We start from the raw sequence: 16,559 nt of genomic DNA on the forward strand, positions 1-16,559 counted from the left end.
TTCGTTGAAGACTGCAAAAATATTCAATTGGCGAGACTATAATTTATGAGCGAGCCAATCAGAAGCGTTTGAGGAATTTCAAGGTCACGGCGCCAATTTCAGCACCTGGTGCTAATGTACGATCGTTTCACAGAGAATTTTAGAGAAGACTTGACAATTAAGCGACTACAACAAATGATACTACTAAGAAGTTCCTTTATTTGTAATTGCAGTGATCAAATGACTTGTAGACCTTGTGCAGACTACTGCGATGTCCTCCGATGTAATATATGTTGAAGGAAGACGTTTGCTAGATTAGGAACCTTTTTCACTCGATCCAGATTGAGACTAAGGCATATTATAATAATTGCCGCGAACTGTATAATAAAAGTACCAGTAAAATTGACTGCAATATTCGCAGATGTCACTGACGCTTCGGCTGTTCAGTGGTATGAGCATTGTAGGGACATATCCATGATAAAAATGATAAACTTACACAACCGGAGTACATAAAAACAATAATGAAGCTATGTGGTCGAGACTGAGAGGGTTTTTGTGACCTTATCATGGCTCCAGAGGCCAACTATTATGGAGCCATATAGATGAGCTCCTCTAACTTATGCATTACGACTTTTGAACCTTTGAACCTCTTTCTAACCCTGACAAGTTTTTGGACCGTATAAAAGAAGTGTATACACTCTAATTTTTTGTTTTTGCATAACATATTTTTACTCCGTACTAACTGTTTACTGACAGGCTAATATATTTTTCAAGGTCACTTGAGATTCGTTCAAAGGTCGTCCATAAATTATAGTTGATCACCAAATGTGTCACTAAAAATAGAAAAATTCCAACAAACAGATGGAGTGTTTCCCTTTACGCTTTCCAGGATAGAGAATCCTAAGTAGCTTTTAAGCACTTCGGTACATACTGTTAGAATTTGAAACTATTCAGTTCTGTTATAATTGTTTTGCTAATAAACGACCCAGCTACTCCTATTGCTTAGTATTCTTATACTATGACACTCGACAAGACCCCAAAAAATCAGAACACGTTGAACAAGAACGAAATTGTATTCAAAATAACAAGGGTAGGTGAATAGCAATCAATCGTTAGAAAAACATTCATATATTTATAGTAAATACATAAGAACCTTCTAGATGTTTCTCAAATAATCTGCCAGAGCTGATTGATCTATAATTAGCCAATCAGTGTGCGCCGTAACAATCATGTACATAACGTGCCTTAATCCAGTTTATTTCCCGCTAACAAGTTCAAACAGATGTAGAATAGAAGGCTTAGCTGTAATATTTGAGAATTTCAAAAACTGTATGCCCAAACGTTTAAGTGTGCCACCAACATCTGGAATAGTTTTCCGATGTTTCTAAAATATTCGCAAGCGTTAGTTTACGCATGTAATGTATAGATATTTTCGACACAATGACATAAAGTTAAGCACAAGAAAGTATTAAATAGAATATTCAAAGGTTTTAATTATAGAGAATAGAAAATAGGTTTGAATAGTAGATACTGAACAGAATATGTCTAGTGAGATATGTACATTTAAAGACGTAATACATTGGCAAAAGCATGGAATAAGAATACTAGAGATCATAAACAACTGTTTCATAACATGTTCAGTATCTAAGTGAAAATAAATGATCAAAGTATCTGCTCTATAGCCATTCTGTTACTCAATCGTATTAAATACTGATTATTGTATTTATAATTGTTTGGTAAGTATATAAGTCTATAGAAGAATGGAGAAGATTGCATCATGAAGTGATTCGAGATTTAAAATATCAAGAATAGGAGGATGAAAGTAATTTACGAGTAAGCATTATGAAAGATAATTATCCACTTGACGGATACGGAGAAAAATGAGAAACGTGAACGTCATTGTTGGGATGATCCTGCAAATTTCTCGCAATCGACATGACAAGCTCATGAAACATTAAGGAGCATTTCATCCAATCAGCGTTTGATTAGAAGTTTTGTTAGAAACATAGCGAAAATGAAAAATCACATGTAGAGGTTCTGATTGGCTGATTACTACACTGCCACTATGTTTAGCAGTATTCTAGAATTTTCAGTAAAACCCAAGGACTTTTAAAATACTATAAAAACCCTATATTTTCTGTACAAAAACTAACCTTTGGAGTAAAGTGCTTCCCACATATTTGTGCCTTTTTTCTCGTGTTCAAGTCGTTGTGTAGTACTAGCTTGGGGGTTACGAAACTAGCTTAGGATCTGAATATAGCGTTCAACCAGTAAGACGTATCAGTCATAATAATAACAATTGAATAGTGATCACAAAAAATTGTTAGCGGATAATAATTACTAATTACGATTTAAAATAACAAAACAAGACCAAAATGTACTCCAAAACAGAATTAAGGCCAAGGATGGATGAGAGGTTACACGTACCATTTTTGTAATGCGGAATTCAGGCTTGAATTGATGGGTCTCCAACGTCTCAGCATTACATAAGCTTTCTGTTCGGCCTCCAATTGATTCAATTCCTTCTATTGATCAGATTTGTTGAACGGAGGCTCCTTGGGAGCAACGTTTCCAAAGTTGATCAGGTGCTCTTGTACTGAACTGGTGATATCTTTGCATTCCCTTCTTAAAAGTCACTTCGTGTAATGTTTAGAAAGTGACCACTTTGTGCGGAGGATGTAACCTGCCCCACAGCAGCAAGTAGATTTATAGATATAAATCGATGTGGCCCAAAGTGGAATGTTATCTTTAACATATCCGTGATACCGGGATGCAAATATCAAAGTTCCTATTCTTAACGTGGTCACATACAAATATATAGTTTCTATGAATGGAACATTTGTAAAGAAAGAAGTGAAATCCAATGAGATCGCTTTTCTGCCACTTATATGAATATTTCTAATTGAGTCGAAAAAAATGGTTTGAATTATTCTTTCTGGTTAGCTTTTTTAGCGAGCTAGTTTTCTACGGAATGGGGTCACTAACCCCATACCCAACCCGCCTCCTTTATCCGGGCTTGGGACCGGTAGTAGCCCCAGAGTGGCTTTAGGGGGCAAAGCAAGAGCAGTATATCTACAATTGAAGAACATCTGGAACTCAAAACAACTGTCAAACAGCACCAAAGTCATAATTTTCACTACAAATATCAAGACAGTTCTACTGTATGGGGTGGAAACTTGGAGAACTACGAAAGCCATCAACCAGAAGATACAGGTGTCATTAATACTGTTACTGCTTATACGACTCTGACATTTCGTTGTGCTGATATGGAAGGACAAACTGAACAAGTCCATATATGTCTAAGATCCTTGCTGAATATGACTTACTTTATATAAGAGTAAAACCTAATGGAGATACAACTGGGAAATTTTAATATTTTAGGATGAAATACTTGCATCGGTACTGCCGAAATACTGTAGTCTTATTTTTCTTTAAACAATCTGTATGCATTATTTATATTACTATTTATTAAATATTTAATATTTTTATATACTATAGAGGCACCTATGATATATATGTTAAACAGAATCAGTCAAATGACGAGAAACTTGGTGAAAAAGTTGGATCATACAATGGTCAAGGTTCATTTGGTGAACTTGCTTTAATGTATAATACATCACGGGCTGCTTCTATAATAGCTACTACAAATGGTATACTATGGCTTATGGATAGAAATACTTTTCGACGTATTGTACTCAAAGCAGCCTTTCACAAACGACAAACATACGTAGAACTACTTGAAGATATACCATTGCTTAAAGAATTAAGTAGTTATGAACGTACAAATGTTGCTGATGCTCTACAATCTAGGATATATCAAGATGGAGCAACTATTATTTCTCAAGGTGAAACTGGCAAAGAAATGTTTATTATTGAATCGGGAACTGTAAGAATTAGTGTAAAAGAGGTAAGGTTGAATAATGTTTAATGTAAACATGATTATACAGTAACTGTAAAGAGTTACATCAGTTTCCTTAGTACTGACTTTATAACCAAAAACAAAAACTAATCATTTAAGGAAAATAACTCGTTTGTCAAGAACAGATTTATGTACTCGACACTGAGCCAATTATTTTTATTAAGGTTCGTAACGTTACCTGGCTACTTAGATCGAAGTAAGTTGGAAGAGGTTTGCACATGTAATCCCTGTTATCAAGCTGAATACACATTCTTTTATTCAGATAAATTCAGGTCGCATCTCATTGGCGGCCTGTTTAAACATCTGGGCTACCTGTTCCTGTCATCTACATATTTCAACAAGTTATCTAATTTTGTTTGTTTTAATAAATCATTATGGCTATTAATCGCACAACCTATTCAGGTGCGTTTCTGAAAAGTGTAAGACCTTTCGCTATAAAGGTTACAGAAGGCCTAATCAGAAATATCGTGGTTGCTGGCAATATGCAGCGAGAAGAATGTACATTATCCAGATGTCGATTGACTGGGTTGCTACGTTCTAACTGGCAATCACTCAATAATTATCGTCAGGAAGGACGAAGAAGTAAGAAACGGAAACTTGTTGAAGTACTTTGTGCTGAGAATTCTATATTGTACAAAAAATATAATATTGAATAAAGCTTTAAAAAAAAAAATATCAACTACCATTTGCATAATTTGTGAATAATTGAATGTCTGAAGTTAGTATATATGTAACTCAGTTCAAAATCTTTCTAGTATAGTGTAAATCTAAAATTTTGACCTTCTGCATCCTTATTCAGAGATTTAAATTAGTGTTATTTTTTCGTACACTTAAAAACATGTATAGCACATATTTAGAGTCATTTCCAACCCTGATTATTTATATAATTTAAAACTACTTACTGAATACTAAGATATTAGTAGTATATACTTGTTAAACATGTACAATATTAATTCATTTAGTAGTGTTTGTTTGAATCTTCCCATTGATGTTTAGCACTGCGACTGGCCAGTCTCTGATTGGCATATGTGCATACTGTGCGTATTGCCTTGATATAGCCTAAATTCACAAACATGGTAACCAAAGATGGATATTGGCCAGCAGTGGAATCCAGTTTGACGCGCGTTTCGTCCTATTTGGGACTCGTCAACTGGATGTACCTGCATCTCAGAGTTGATGTTCACTCTGGGACTCGAACACAGTACCTTTCGTTTCAAACACCATCGCGTTATCCACTCGGCCACTGAGTCCTGATAACCACTTGCTATGTACAATATTAATTGCCTTAATTAAATTATTTAAATTATATAAACTTGGTTAATGAATGTAAAGACAAACCTAAATATTTTTAATTCATTAAATTAAATTTATTTTATTATTTTTACTATAGAATTCAAAAGAAGTAGAATTGAGTCGACTTGGTAAAGGTGCTTATTTTGGAGGTAGGTTACGTCACTATTATTATTATTAGGTTTATTCACTATTGTATTATTAGTACAACACGAAGTATTTCAACAAGTTTCTAATTCTTACTTCTTGATCGATCCTAATGATGAATATGAAGTGATCATCAGTCAGATGTTAGCAGTTCAGGAATCAACCTCTGAATAATGTTGATTCTTTTGAATGAATATTTTCAGATACTACGATGCCTGTGATTGTACCTTTTTATAATTTATACAGCGAAAAGTCGTAAGCTTTTCATAAACGCGCCTAAATAGGTCATACAGTTAATAGAGAAAGTGATATATTAAAACAAAAAATAACAGATAACTTGTTGAAATATTCACATGGTAGAAACAGGTAGCCCAGATATTCAAGCAGGCCGCCAACCTCCGTAACGTTAATGGACGTAAACATAAAAGTGTCATGTGTATTAGTTATAAGTTAAAATAGATAAATCGGATATAGTTATATAATTAGTAGTTGGATAGACGTTAGAAATAAACTACTGACATTTCTTGAGATGAGAACTTTTTTTACGAATGTAAAGATTATCATAGTTTACACTATGAAATGATTTTTGTTGGATAACGATTGAAAATCAGAGAACCGTGGATAGCTGCTTCGTTTTAGCATGAAACTTCCTAACAGTGTGAATTCATAACATCACCAATAATCGAACCCAGTACCCTCGATTTTGAGGTAAGTGCCTAAAATAAAGGCTACTGAGTCAGCTTCTAATGGATGTGCATCTCCAACTTTAATGAACTCGCGATAGTGAGTAATCATTTCCTATTATCTGATGTGAATAACTGTTTCATAGCCGACATGGTTGAAGTTCACAAATCACAGCTTCTGATAAGAATTGCTGAGATTATCTCTCAAAGTTAATTACTAAATCTCACAATAATCTATGTCTTTAAATGCAAATACATATTCCCATTAACTGAAATCCATTAGAAGATAGGTGAAAACCTACAATTTCAGATAGCTTTTCCTTCCAATTTGATACTCTTTATCAGTATTTATACACAATCATTCATGTGACAGTAAATAGTGCAACTGAACAATGTTGACAGTAAAACATCAATTCATTCATAACAGTAGTTAACCATTGTATAATATTTCGAATTAGATGAAGTCAAAAATGTGAACTTATGGATTTTAACTCACTAATCCAAAGATTATCTTACGTAATTATTTCAGTCTTATGTAAGATTGTGAATATTAAGACAGTTGTTCACTGTCTACTAGTTCTCCAAGTGATGTCAATTCTTCACAAAGTTCGTCTTGAAACTAAAACAATCCTTACAAATCATTCAACTAACTTATCATAAGTTTGAATAATTTATGATACCTCCACTAAGATGGCATAATACTTTCCAAAGCAATCTATAATACGCAAAGATGGATAGCGGGTATCAGTGGCATCCAGGACGCGCGTTTCATCCTATTTAGGATTCGTCAGCTGGATACGCCTACGCCAAGAGTAAATGTTCACTCTGGGACTCAATAACCTATAATGTTTCCAATATTTTTTTTCTATTATTCATTTCTGAAGAAACAAACAATCATTTTTAATAGTAGAAAAACATCATTTGACATTATCAGTTCTACATAAACAAATCAGTTTTTTTATCAGTCATAAAATCTACGACAATATTCAACTTATATGATAAGTATTAAAAATAAAATCTACTTAAATTTAGGTCAGTAGAAGGATAAACTTAATCTAAAAAAAAAAACCTGTCGGCGTCAAAATATTTATGTATTTCCTTTTTAAGTATGTTTATTTATTTAAGATCTTCCAATGAATATTAGTTAAGTATTCCATGTGTTATGTCAAGTTTGCTTGATTAACCTTTTATCTAAGTAAATAAACATTTGCTTTAATCATTTATGAGATAGTAAGTTTGGGTTGAGTATTTTAAGTTGAAAATATTTACTTAGAATTCATGGAAATAACATAACAAACTTGATAAGTATCAGAAGGGGGTTTTGTGGAGATTCTAGTAATTTTATATAGTTGAGATCATCAGTCAATTGGAACCACTGGAAGGCCGTTTTGTCCTATTGTGGGACTCCTCAGCAGTACGCACCCACAATCTCGCCGTCCAGTGCTTCTAGGTTTTCCATGGTGGACTAGCTTCAATTGACTCATGGTCTCAACTATATAAAACTTGATAGGTGATGATAAGCTACTGTTGTGGTGTGGGTTACTTATATCCTTATAAGTAGTATATAACAATGGTCAGGTATTGAATGTATTTCAATAGAATATTGATAAGGAAAGAACGGGGACTCGACGCAATTGGTATGAAAATGCATAAACAATGAAATCAAAGAAGATGGACTGATATTTACGGAAGGAATGGTCAAGATTGAGACAATAGATTAATAGTTTGCAAATTAACTGTTTATTGTATGGTTATCAGATTTTAGTGAGATATTCTGTAATTTTATGCTCAAATACATTCGATTGTCCCCCACTCGTATTCTCCTTCACTACACTGTAACTTCATTTTCAAATATAATAAAAATTATTTCTTAGCGAAGACTAGAACAGTCGTGTACCTCCTAAGCATAATTATCGCGGTGATGAAAAATAACTGTGTTGAGTTATACTTACTACTTACTTACTTGCTTACGCCTGTTACCTCTCATGGAGGAGCATAGGCCACTCAATAGCATTTTCCATCCAACTCTGTCCTGAACAATCCTTACCAGTTGCTATTCATCCTTTTCATATCTGCTTCCAAATCCCGACTCAGTATATATATATATGTCTTTAAAACATTCTTCGGAAGCAAAAACATTGGAATCAGTTCTAAGAATTATATTATCATGTTTTCTCATCAGCAAATCATCTGCTTATCAAATCCAGTCAAAATGACTTTTAACAAAGTAAAACTGAGAATAGAGGAAACAAGGATGTAAATATCGTTCAGAACAGATCATCTAACCTCTGATATCTAGAGAAGCACAGTTAAATATTTATCATCTTGTTTATATATTATCATAGTTCTTTTAACAACTCTCACAGAAAGTTATATTTACATTCTAGTTGGCTGGATTAAAATTTCTCCAAATGAAAGGAATATTGTTGACAATTATGTAATAATTCAATGGTTGAATTCATGAGTCGATTTAACCAAGAACACCCTGGAAAACCTTGGAGCATTGGAGTAGCGTTTCGTCTGAGCACAGGACTCCTCAGCAGTGCGCGTTCATTCAAACCTAGGACCTTCGACGTCGAGCGCGAACACTTAACCATTAGACTACTGAGCCGGCATCCGACGGTTTCAGCGTCTAAGTCCAACCAATCCACGAAATCGCATCACCGCCCACCATTGTCTTCAGTGAGTAACTGCCTCACAACAGACACGGTTTGACTTCACTGGTCAAGTCTACTAACTAGAACTCCAGGAAATATATCTTGGAGCCAGTTAATTGAGAGCACATGATGATTATTGTAAGAATGAGGGTTTTTGGAAATTATGGTAATTTGATGGTCAAATTTAATCATGAATTCAACCATTAAATTACTACAATTTCCAAAAACATTCTGACAATTATGTAATAGATGAATCATTTAAAAACTGTTAAAGGGGGTTTTGTGGAGATTAAGTATTTTCATAGTTAAAAGCGTGAGTCAATTGAAGCTAGAACACCGTGGAAAACCTGGAAGTACTGGAGGGCCGTTTGGTCCTATTGTGGAACTCCTCAGCAGTGTGCATCCACGACCTCGCCTCGTGAAATTCAAACTCACGACCCACCAGTCTCGCGCCAGAGCACTTAACCAATAGACCACTGAGCCGGCATTCGATGGTGTTTATGTCTAACTCCAACCAATCCACGAATGTTAAATAACTATCAAGACACCGTAATTCATTTAAGTTTGTTAGATTTTAGTAATCTTCATACTCTCATTATCTAAGATGACTTTCTCAAGATATAAATCTGATTTTAAATGACTCTGAAAATGAAGACAATGAATATTTGTATGGAATTAGTATCGAGATTTTACTATTTATGTTATTCAAGAACATAACTTATTAAATAAGTAATTCACTAAATGAGATGACTATTATAAATCTTTTTTCTATTTTCATCAAATTTCCAAGAATTGGCATTAATTACCAAACGACCTAGAGCAGCTTCAGCTTATGCTGTAGGTGAGACTAAATTAGCAGGTAAGTGTCTAATGATTCAATGATTTTTTTCCAAATGTTAGGTATATATATATATATATAATTTGTTTGTACTGACTGTTTGCATCTTCCTCATGGTGCTTAAGACTGCAATTGATCAGGCTTTTTTTGGTGAATGTGTGTCCTAAACGTATTACATCAATAACGTCATTAAGCCACAAGTATTAATTGACAGAATTGAATGGTGGCTAGTAGAGGAATCCAGGATGAGCATTTTGAACAGGTATATCCAACTGAGGAGTTCCAAATAGGACAAAAAGCACATCTTGGATTCTAATGTTAGCCATCACTCAACTATCTTTTAGAATTTTCTATTCTGATACTTTTTAATTATGTTCACATTGTTCTGCGAACCTTAAATAAATGTAAATTCACTTGGTATTATTTACTTGTATTATCTCATTGTTGTTAAGGGTTGCAATTGATCAGTTTCTTGTTAGCATACGTGCATCCTGTGCGGATTACCTCGATATTGTCTTAAGTCACAAGCTTTATAAGCAAAGATGGATGGTGGCTAGCAGTGGAATACAGGATACGCGTTTCATCTTATTTGAGACTCGTCAGCTGATATCTAGGATTGCAACCGATCAGTGTTGAGGTTCAAAAGAACAGTAAAAAATTAATTTAAAATATCAACCCATTGCACAAGCAAGTGATCATCAGAACTCAATAGCTAAGTGGATAACGTGTTGGCGTTTCAAGCGAACAGTACTGGGTTCGTGTCCCGGAGTGAACATCAACTCTGGGATGCAGGTATATCCAGCTGACGAATCCCAAATAAGACGAAACGCACGTCCTGGATTCCACTTCTAGCCGCAATCCATCTTTGCTTATAAATATCTGTTTTACAAAAATTAAGTATTGAAATACAGACTGATTTAATTGTGACTAGTTGTAACTATTAATTTTTCCAAAAAAGTTCCAGCTCAGAAAGAGAACCCGCCCCCCCCCTAAATCATCCACTTGAACTACAAATCTTTTCCATATTAGTTCAATTCGTTAAAAATCTTTCTGAAAACTGTGTCCTTAGTGTATCAAATTATCATTTTCAAGTGGCTTAACAGACACTTCTTACTAGTTTATTCCTATGAAAATGGTTCGCTTATTAAAATGAACAGATAGAATAAGGTGTAGATTCTCTGTATAGTTGTTCTTTTAAATGATGGTTATTCTAGTTGAAGAATATTTTTGAAATACTTTTACCGTCCTTAAGATTCACTGAGTTGAATGTTTAGTAAAAAAGTATTTCTTCGATTACGAACAAGTATCCTTTGGTGTTTTTCAACTATAATAAGGACTAAATGACATGTAAAGGTATATCCTACGCATATAAAAATATATTCCCTACCTTCGTCCCATTACCCACTAAATGGTTAGTAATTATATCTGATTAAAGGATATCTAAATTACATACAAACATTTAACTGACTCAAACACAAAATACAATCTTTTCAACTGATATTGAGTATGGGATTTTTACAATTAAAGACTATAAGGACGGCTCATCGGTAGACTCTAGGAAGCCTTAAGAAGCCCAGAAAGAGCCGCAGACATTCCATCCAATCACTGCTAGGAGGATATTCTAGAACGTCGACGTGTAGCTTCTCCATTGGATGGATAAAAATGACCCCTATTCGCCTATTGGTTGTCTGAAATGATGATTTACTCTCAGTCAAAAACCATAAATACACGAGATTTCTATACTATATTTTGAAACTGATTTGGGGTATAAACTTCCTACTTACTAGTCTTCTGTCTTCTCTCTTGCGACGTTGCGGGTTCGATCGTTCAAGTAGTCTAGTAGTACGCGGCTTAGTAAGAATCAAGGCTCTAGATATAACAAAGACAAAGTAAGAATGCAACTGATTGTAACATCATTCTTTATTACCCATCATAGTTTATGTTTTCCTGTTACTGATATTCTAAACAGAATTTAATCAGTGAATCACTCATTATATTCCCTTTCGTTACATGTCTTAATATATTTTTAGATAGTGGATTCTGATGGAATCTAAAAAACCCGTTTTATCCTACCTGAGATCCATCAGACGGATATAACTAGATGCTAGTGTTGATATTCACAAAGAAACATGAAACAAGTTTTTTTTATTAATTCAAACGTCAATACGCCATCCAATAAACAACTGTGCCGCGATAATCATCATCTTATTCACCGGATATGATAATAATCAATAATAATAGAGTATATGTTTTTTGCTGAAACTTAGTATAGACATCAACAGTGAAACTTAGGGACATTGAATCGATAAAGTTAAAATAAGATAGATCAGACTATAACCCAACATTAGAAAATATAATAAAGTTATTTGGTTTTAAACATACTATTTAAAATTTATTAGTATAATCAGAGAGGGGTTTTGTAGATATTATAGTAATTAACTAGTTGAGTTCATGAGTCAATTGAAGCTAGACTACCATGGAAAACCTGGAAGAACTGAACGGTCGTTTCATCCTAGTATGAGAGTCCTCAGCAGTGAGCATCCACGATCCCGCCTCACAAGATTCGAATCCAGGACCTATCTGCGCGGTTTCGTGGATTGGTTGAAGTAAGACATGAACACCGTTGGATACCAGCTCAGTGGTCTACAGGTTAGGCTATCACGCGTGAGACCGAAGGCTCTGGGTTCGAGTCCTGCGAGCAAGATCGTAGACGCGCACTGCTGAGTAGTCCCATACTAGAGTAAAACGATCGTTTAGTGCTTTTAGGTTTTCCATGTTGGTCTAGCTTCAATTGACTCATGAACTTAACTCTTAAATTAATCAGTATTTATTAACTATATCATATTTCAGAAGGGGTTTTGTGGAGATTTCAGTACTTTTTCATAGTTGAAATCATGATTCAATTGAAGCTAGACCAACATGGAAAACCTGGAAACACTGGACGGCCGCTTCGTCCTATTATAGGACTCCTCAGCAGTGATTCAATTGACTCATGATTTCAACTATGAAAATATATCATATTTGCTTTAATTTGTATATACATTGTTTGTTTGTTTTTGTTTTGTTTTTTTCAAGTTTTGGATGTCGCAAGTTTTGAACGTTTAATGGGACCATGCCTTAAAGTTATGCAAAGAAATATTGATACATATGAAAAACAATTAAGTGAATTACTTGGAACTAATAATCAATTAAAATTAAATGAATTTAGATCAAAATAAAAGTTTTTTTTCTTTCATTTATTTTTTTTGTTGGTGTTTTTGTTGTTGCTATGGTTATTGTTTGTATGAACTCTTATTTCATCTATAATATTGTTATCCCCTTTTTTGTTTCAATCTATTCTATTGAACTCAAGATTACTATTTTAAACAAATGAACTATATATGAGAAAGTATTTTGGTTTTTTTTCTTTTTTTCTTTTTTTTTGTTTATATAGTGCCGATTCATTTTGTCAATTTCGGATTCTTCTCTGTTTTTTTTTCTTTTTTCTTTTTTTTTTGGGGGGGGTTTTTGAAGTGAATATTAATTTCAGTACACTATTGAATTGATTACATAATAACAATAAGATAATTTAATAGATATATTCATTATATTGATAATAGTATCATAATAATATAAACGGTGCATTAGCTTTCATCAAAAAATTGTCTTCTCAAAACAAAACAAAAAAAACAAAAAAAAATTATTACGTAATAACACTCTCTTATTAAATTAATTGAATATTGAATATGAATCTTCTTTTTGATTAAAAGTAAACTTGAACTCATTCTAATTTAAGAAAATATTTTTTTAAAAGCTTCAAGGTGGAGTTACAGTCAAACTTATTTGGTAGTTATGTGTGAGAAAAAAATTTGTGCATTTCCATTTCTTTTTTTTCATTGTTGTAGAATAGAAAAGAAAACAGATTGTTTTCTCTCTCTCTCTCTCTCTCTCTCTTATTTGATCCATTTATGTTTTGATAAGTTTTGCTGATTGAATGGTATACTCGGTTCCTACGCTAGTCTCTTAACCCCCAAGCTGAATCTACACAGCAACTTGAACATGAAAGAAAAGGCGCAAAATACAAGAGAACAACTTTACTCCAAAAGTTTATTCATATGCAGAAAATATAGGGTTTTTCGGTGAGACCATAATTTATGGACGAGCCAATCAGAAGCGTCTGAGGGATTTCGAGGTCACGGCGACAATTTCAGCACCTAGTGCTCATGTATGATCGGTTCACAGAGGATTTTAGAGAAGACTTGACAATTAAGCGGCTACTAAGAAGTTCCTTTATTTGTAATTGCATTGATCAAATGACTTGTAGACTTTGTGCAGACTACCATGATGTCCGTCAATGCAACATATTCTGAAGGAAGACGTTTGCTAGAATAGGAACCTTTTTCACTCGATCCAGATTGAGACTAAGGCATATTATAATAATTGCCGCGAACTGTATAATAAAAGCATCAGTAAAATTAGCTGCAGTAATCGCGGATATCATTGGAACTTCGGCTGTTCAGTGGTATGAGTATTGTAAGGACACATCCATAATTAAAATGATAAATTTACACAACCGGAGTACACAAACAATATTGAAGCTATGTGGTGGAGGCTGAGAGGGTTTTTGTGACCTTATCATGGCTCCAAAGACTGTGTATTATGGAGCCATATGGATTAGTTCCTCTACCTTATGCATTACGATTTTAAAACATTTGAACCTCTTCCAAACCTTGACAAGTTTTTGGATCATATAAAAGAAGTGCATCCACTTTAATTCTTTAGTTTTGTGTAATATATTTTTACTCTATGCTGACTGTTTACTGACTGGCTAATATTTCTCAAGGTCAATCAAGATTCGTTCAAAGGTCGTCCATAAATTATAGTCTCGCCGGTTTTTATAGTATTTTAGAAGTCCTTGGGTTTTCCTGAAAGTTCTGAAATGCTACTAATCATAGTAGCAGCATGTTAATCAGCCAATCAGAAACTCTGCATATGACTTTTTACTTTCGTGATGTTTCTGGCAAAACTTTTACTGGGCACTGACTGGATAAAATGCAGCTTAGTGTTTCCGGAGCCTCTCTTGTCTTTTGCGAGAAATTTTTTCTGGACCACCCCACATGTCTTTCATTGTAACGATAGTTTTATTTATTCGTTTTTGTTTTTGAGGAAAGATAGAGATTGAGAGAGTGAGAAGAGAGTTTCAATGTTTAGCAGTTTATCGCCATTTTTTTACAAATGCAAAATTCCTTACATACTTACGCCTATTTCCCCTCATGGAGGAACATTGGCTGCTCGCTAGGATTTTCCATCCAACTCTATCCTTGGAAATGTAAAATGCATTCTTATAAATAGTTTTAATCAATAAAGAAAAGAATTGTTTGAAATGAATATGTGTCACAAATTGATATCAATTAAGGAATTGTTAAAATCTGTCAGAGTACTACTAGATAATATACCCTGTAATTGAATGTTTAGATACTAACTTCCTAACTGCTTTTTAATCTCTAGAAATTGTTTACTCTTGAATACAAAACAGAAAATATATGGCGAAAATGATGAAACAAGATTTAATTGACGTATGCGCCACACAATTTACTTGAATTATGTATGGGCTGTGATACTGCCCGAGTGCCCAGACAGAAGCAGATGATTCTCCTAAGAGGCCACACCCGAAGCCTTCGAGCTAAAGATCTGACTACAAGGCAGCGGAGCAACGTCAGGAGATGCAGTCCCATGGTAGCCGGTGACCAATAATTGGTTTATATGCCTTTTGTTACCTCAGGATCCTGGAGACCATGAGCACCACTGGTTTGCAATTAGGGTTTTCCAGCTCCGCTAGATGGATTCCCGATATCCACCAATCCGGTTAAAGCGCTGAACATTCGCTTTTGGTTCTCTGGATTTCGTTAAAAACACCCTTGCCACGCGTAGTCAGTGAGTAGGACTTCCTTATGCATGGTCATGTGAGAGCATTTCGAGAGGGAGAGATGACTCTCCCCACCTTCGGCCGTACCAGGGCATTTGGGGGCTATAAAACTCTACAATCGATAGTATATTCGGTAACTGTCTAACCAGGTTACTGAAACAGAAACTAATACGCTAGTAAGTTTTAAGTTAAGTATTTTCATTTATATGAAGAAGACAGTAGATTTACTCATTTCTTTTTATTTTAATTAATTAGTCTTTTCAATTAGTAGACAACCCATTTATTAAGACTCTTGTAATACTGAACGGAGTTGAATGCAATCAAATGTCATTTATAATAATGATGATTAACATAATATTAGAGAATTAGTCAATTTACTTATTGTTCGATTTGTGATGAAAGTCCTTTTGACACCTGAATAATCATCAACATCTTCCAAATGACTATTTATTAGATAGAGGCAATTTCAAGAGCTCTGGTGAGAAGATATGACTAGTGGAGTTCAGTCATGGCAAATTTGAGACAGTTATCCGCGTCAGGCAATAGGAGATAGTCATGCAGTATGATATTTGTGAATAATTAATAGAGTAATTAAAAGATGAGATGAATAAAACAATCATTATTCAATTATTTACGGATTTAGAATCTAAATACTGGTTGTTCTGTCTTGTATACGTTATATTGTCCTTCATTAGACGAGATATAAACTAACTATATTTAGTATAAGGTGTCTCAAATACAAATTGTTGAATTACTGTTGAGTAACTTTTTGATAAATCAATTGATTAAAAATTTGGGACTCAAGGGTGTACATTCCAGTTTCAGAGTAAATGGATAAAGACGTTTAACTAGCAGACTACCCAGGCTAACCCTCTGGGACTTATAGTTGGTGGTTGCGTATCCTAGAATACATTGAAGAGTCTTCTTGCATCACACTCTTAGTTTGTGTTGTTATCTCTATCGATCAGTCCTTCGGAGTTAATTGACTTCAAGTAACTTTCTTCACGATGATTAAACACAGCACTCAGATCTTTATACATTTGCCGATAGTTGTGACCGTGAAAACTCTGAACGATATATACATCATAGTGATGCAAGTCTATATCCACGAGTAAATGGTGGGAAAAACGTGGTCGTTTAG

The 16,559-nt window shown here is 34.2% G+C and overlaps 1 protein-coding gene across 1 annotated transcript in view; it reads left to right on the forward strand.

The window, feature by feature from the left end:
- Positions 1–16,559, forward strand: part of Smp_131050 (putative camp-dependent protein kinase type II regulatory subunit) — a gene marked incomplete at both ends in the record, with an annotated part of 35,630 nt that extends 19,071 nt beyond the window's left edge. The window contains 4 exons of the mRNA XM_018797372.1: positions 3,478–3,886; positions 5,289–5,340; positions 9,466–9,534; positions 16,447–16,559. Of these exons, the coding sequence (XP_018652421.1) occupies positions 3,478–3,886; positions 5,289–5,340; positions 9,466–9,534; positions 16,447–16,559 (643 nt within the window). The remainder of the gene's footprint in view (positions 1–3,477; positions 3,887–5,288; positions 5,341–9,465; positions 9,535–16,446) is intronic.

This window comes from Schistosoma mansoni, chromosome 4 (assembly GCF_000237925.1).
Source record: "Schistosoma mansoni strain Puerto Rico chromosome 4, complete genome".
In the NCBI taxonomy this organism is placed as follows: Eukaryota; Metazoa; Platyhelminthes; class Trematoda; order Strigeidida; family Schistosomatidae; genus Schistosoma; species Schistosoma mansoni.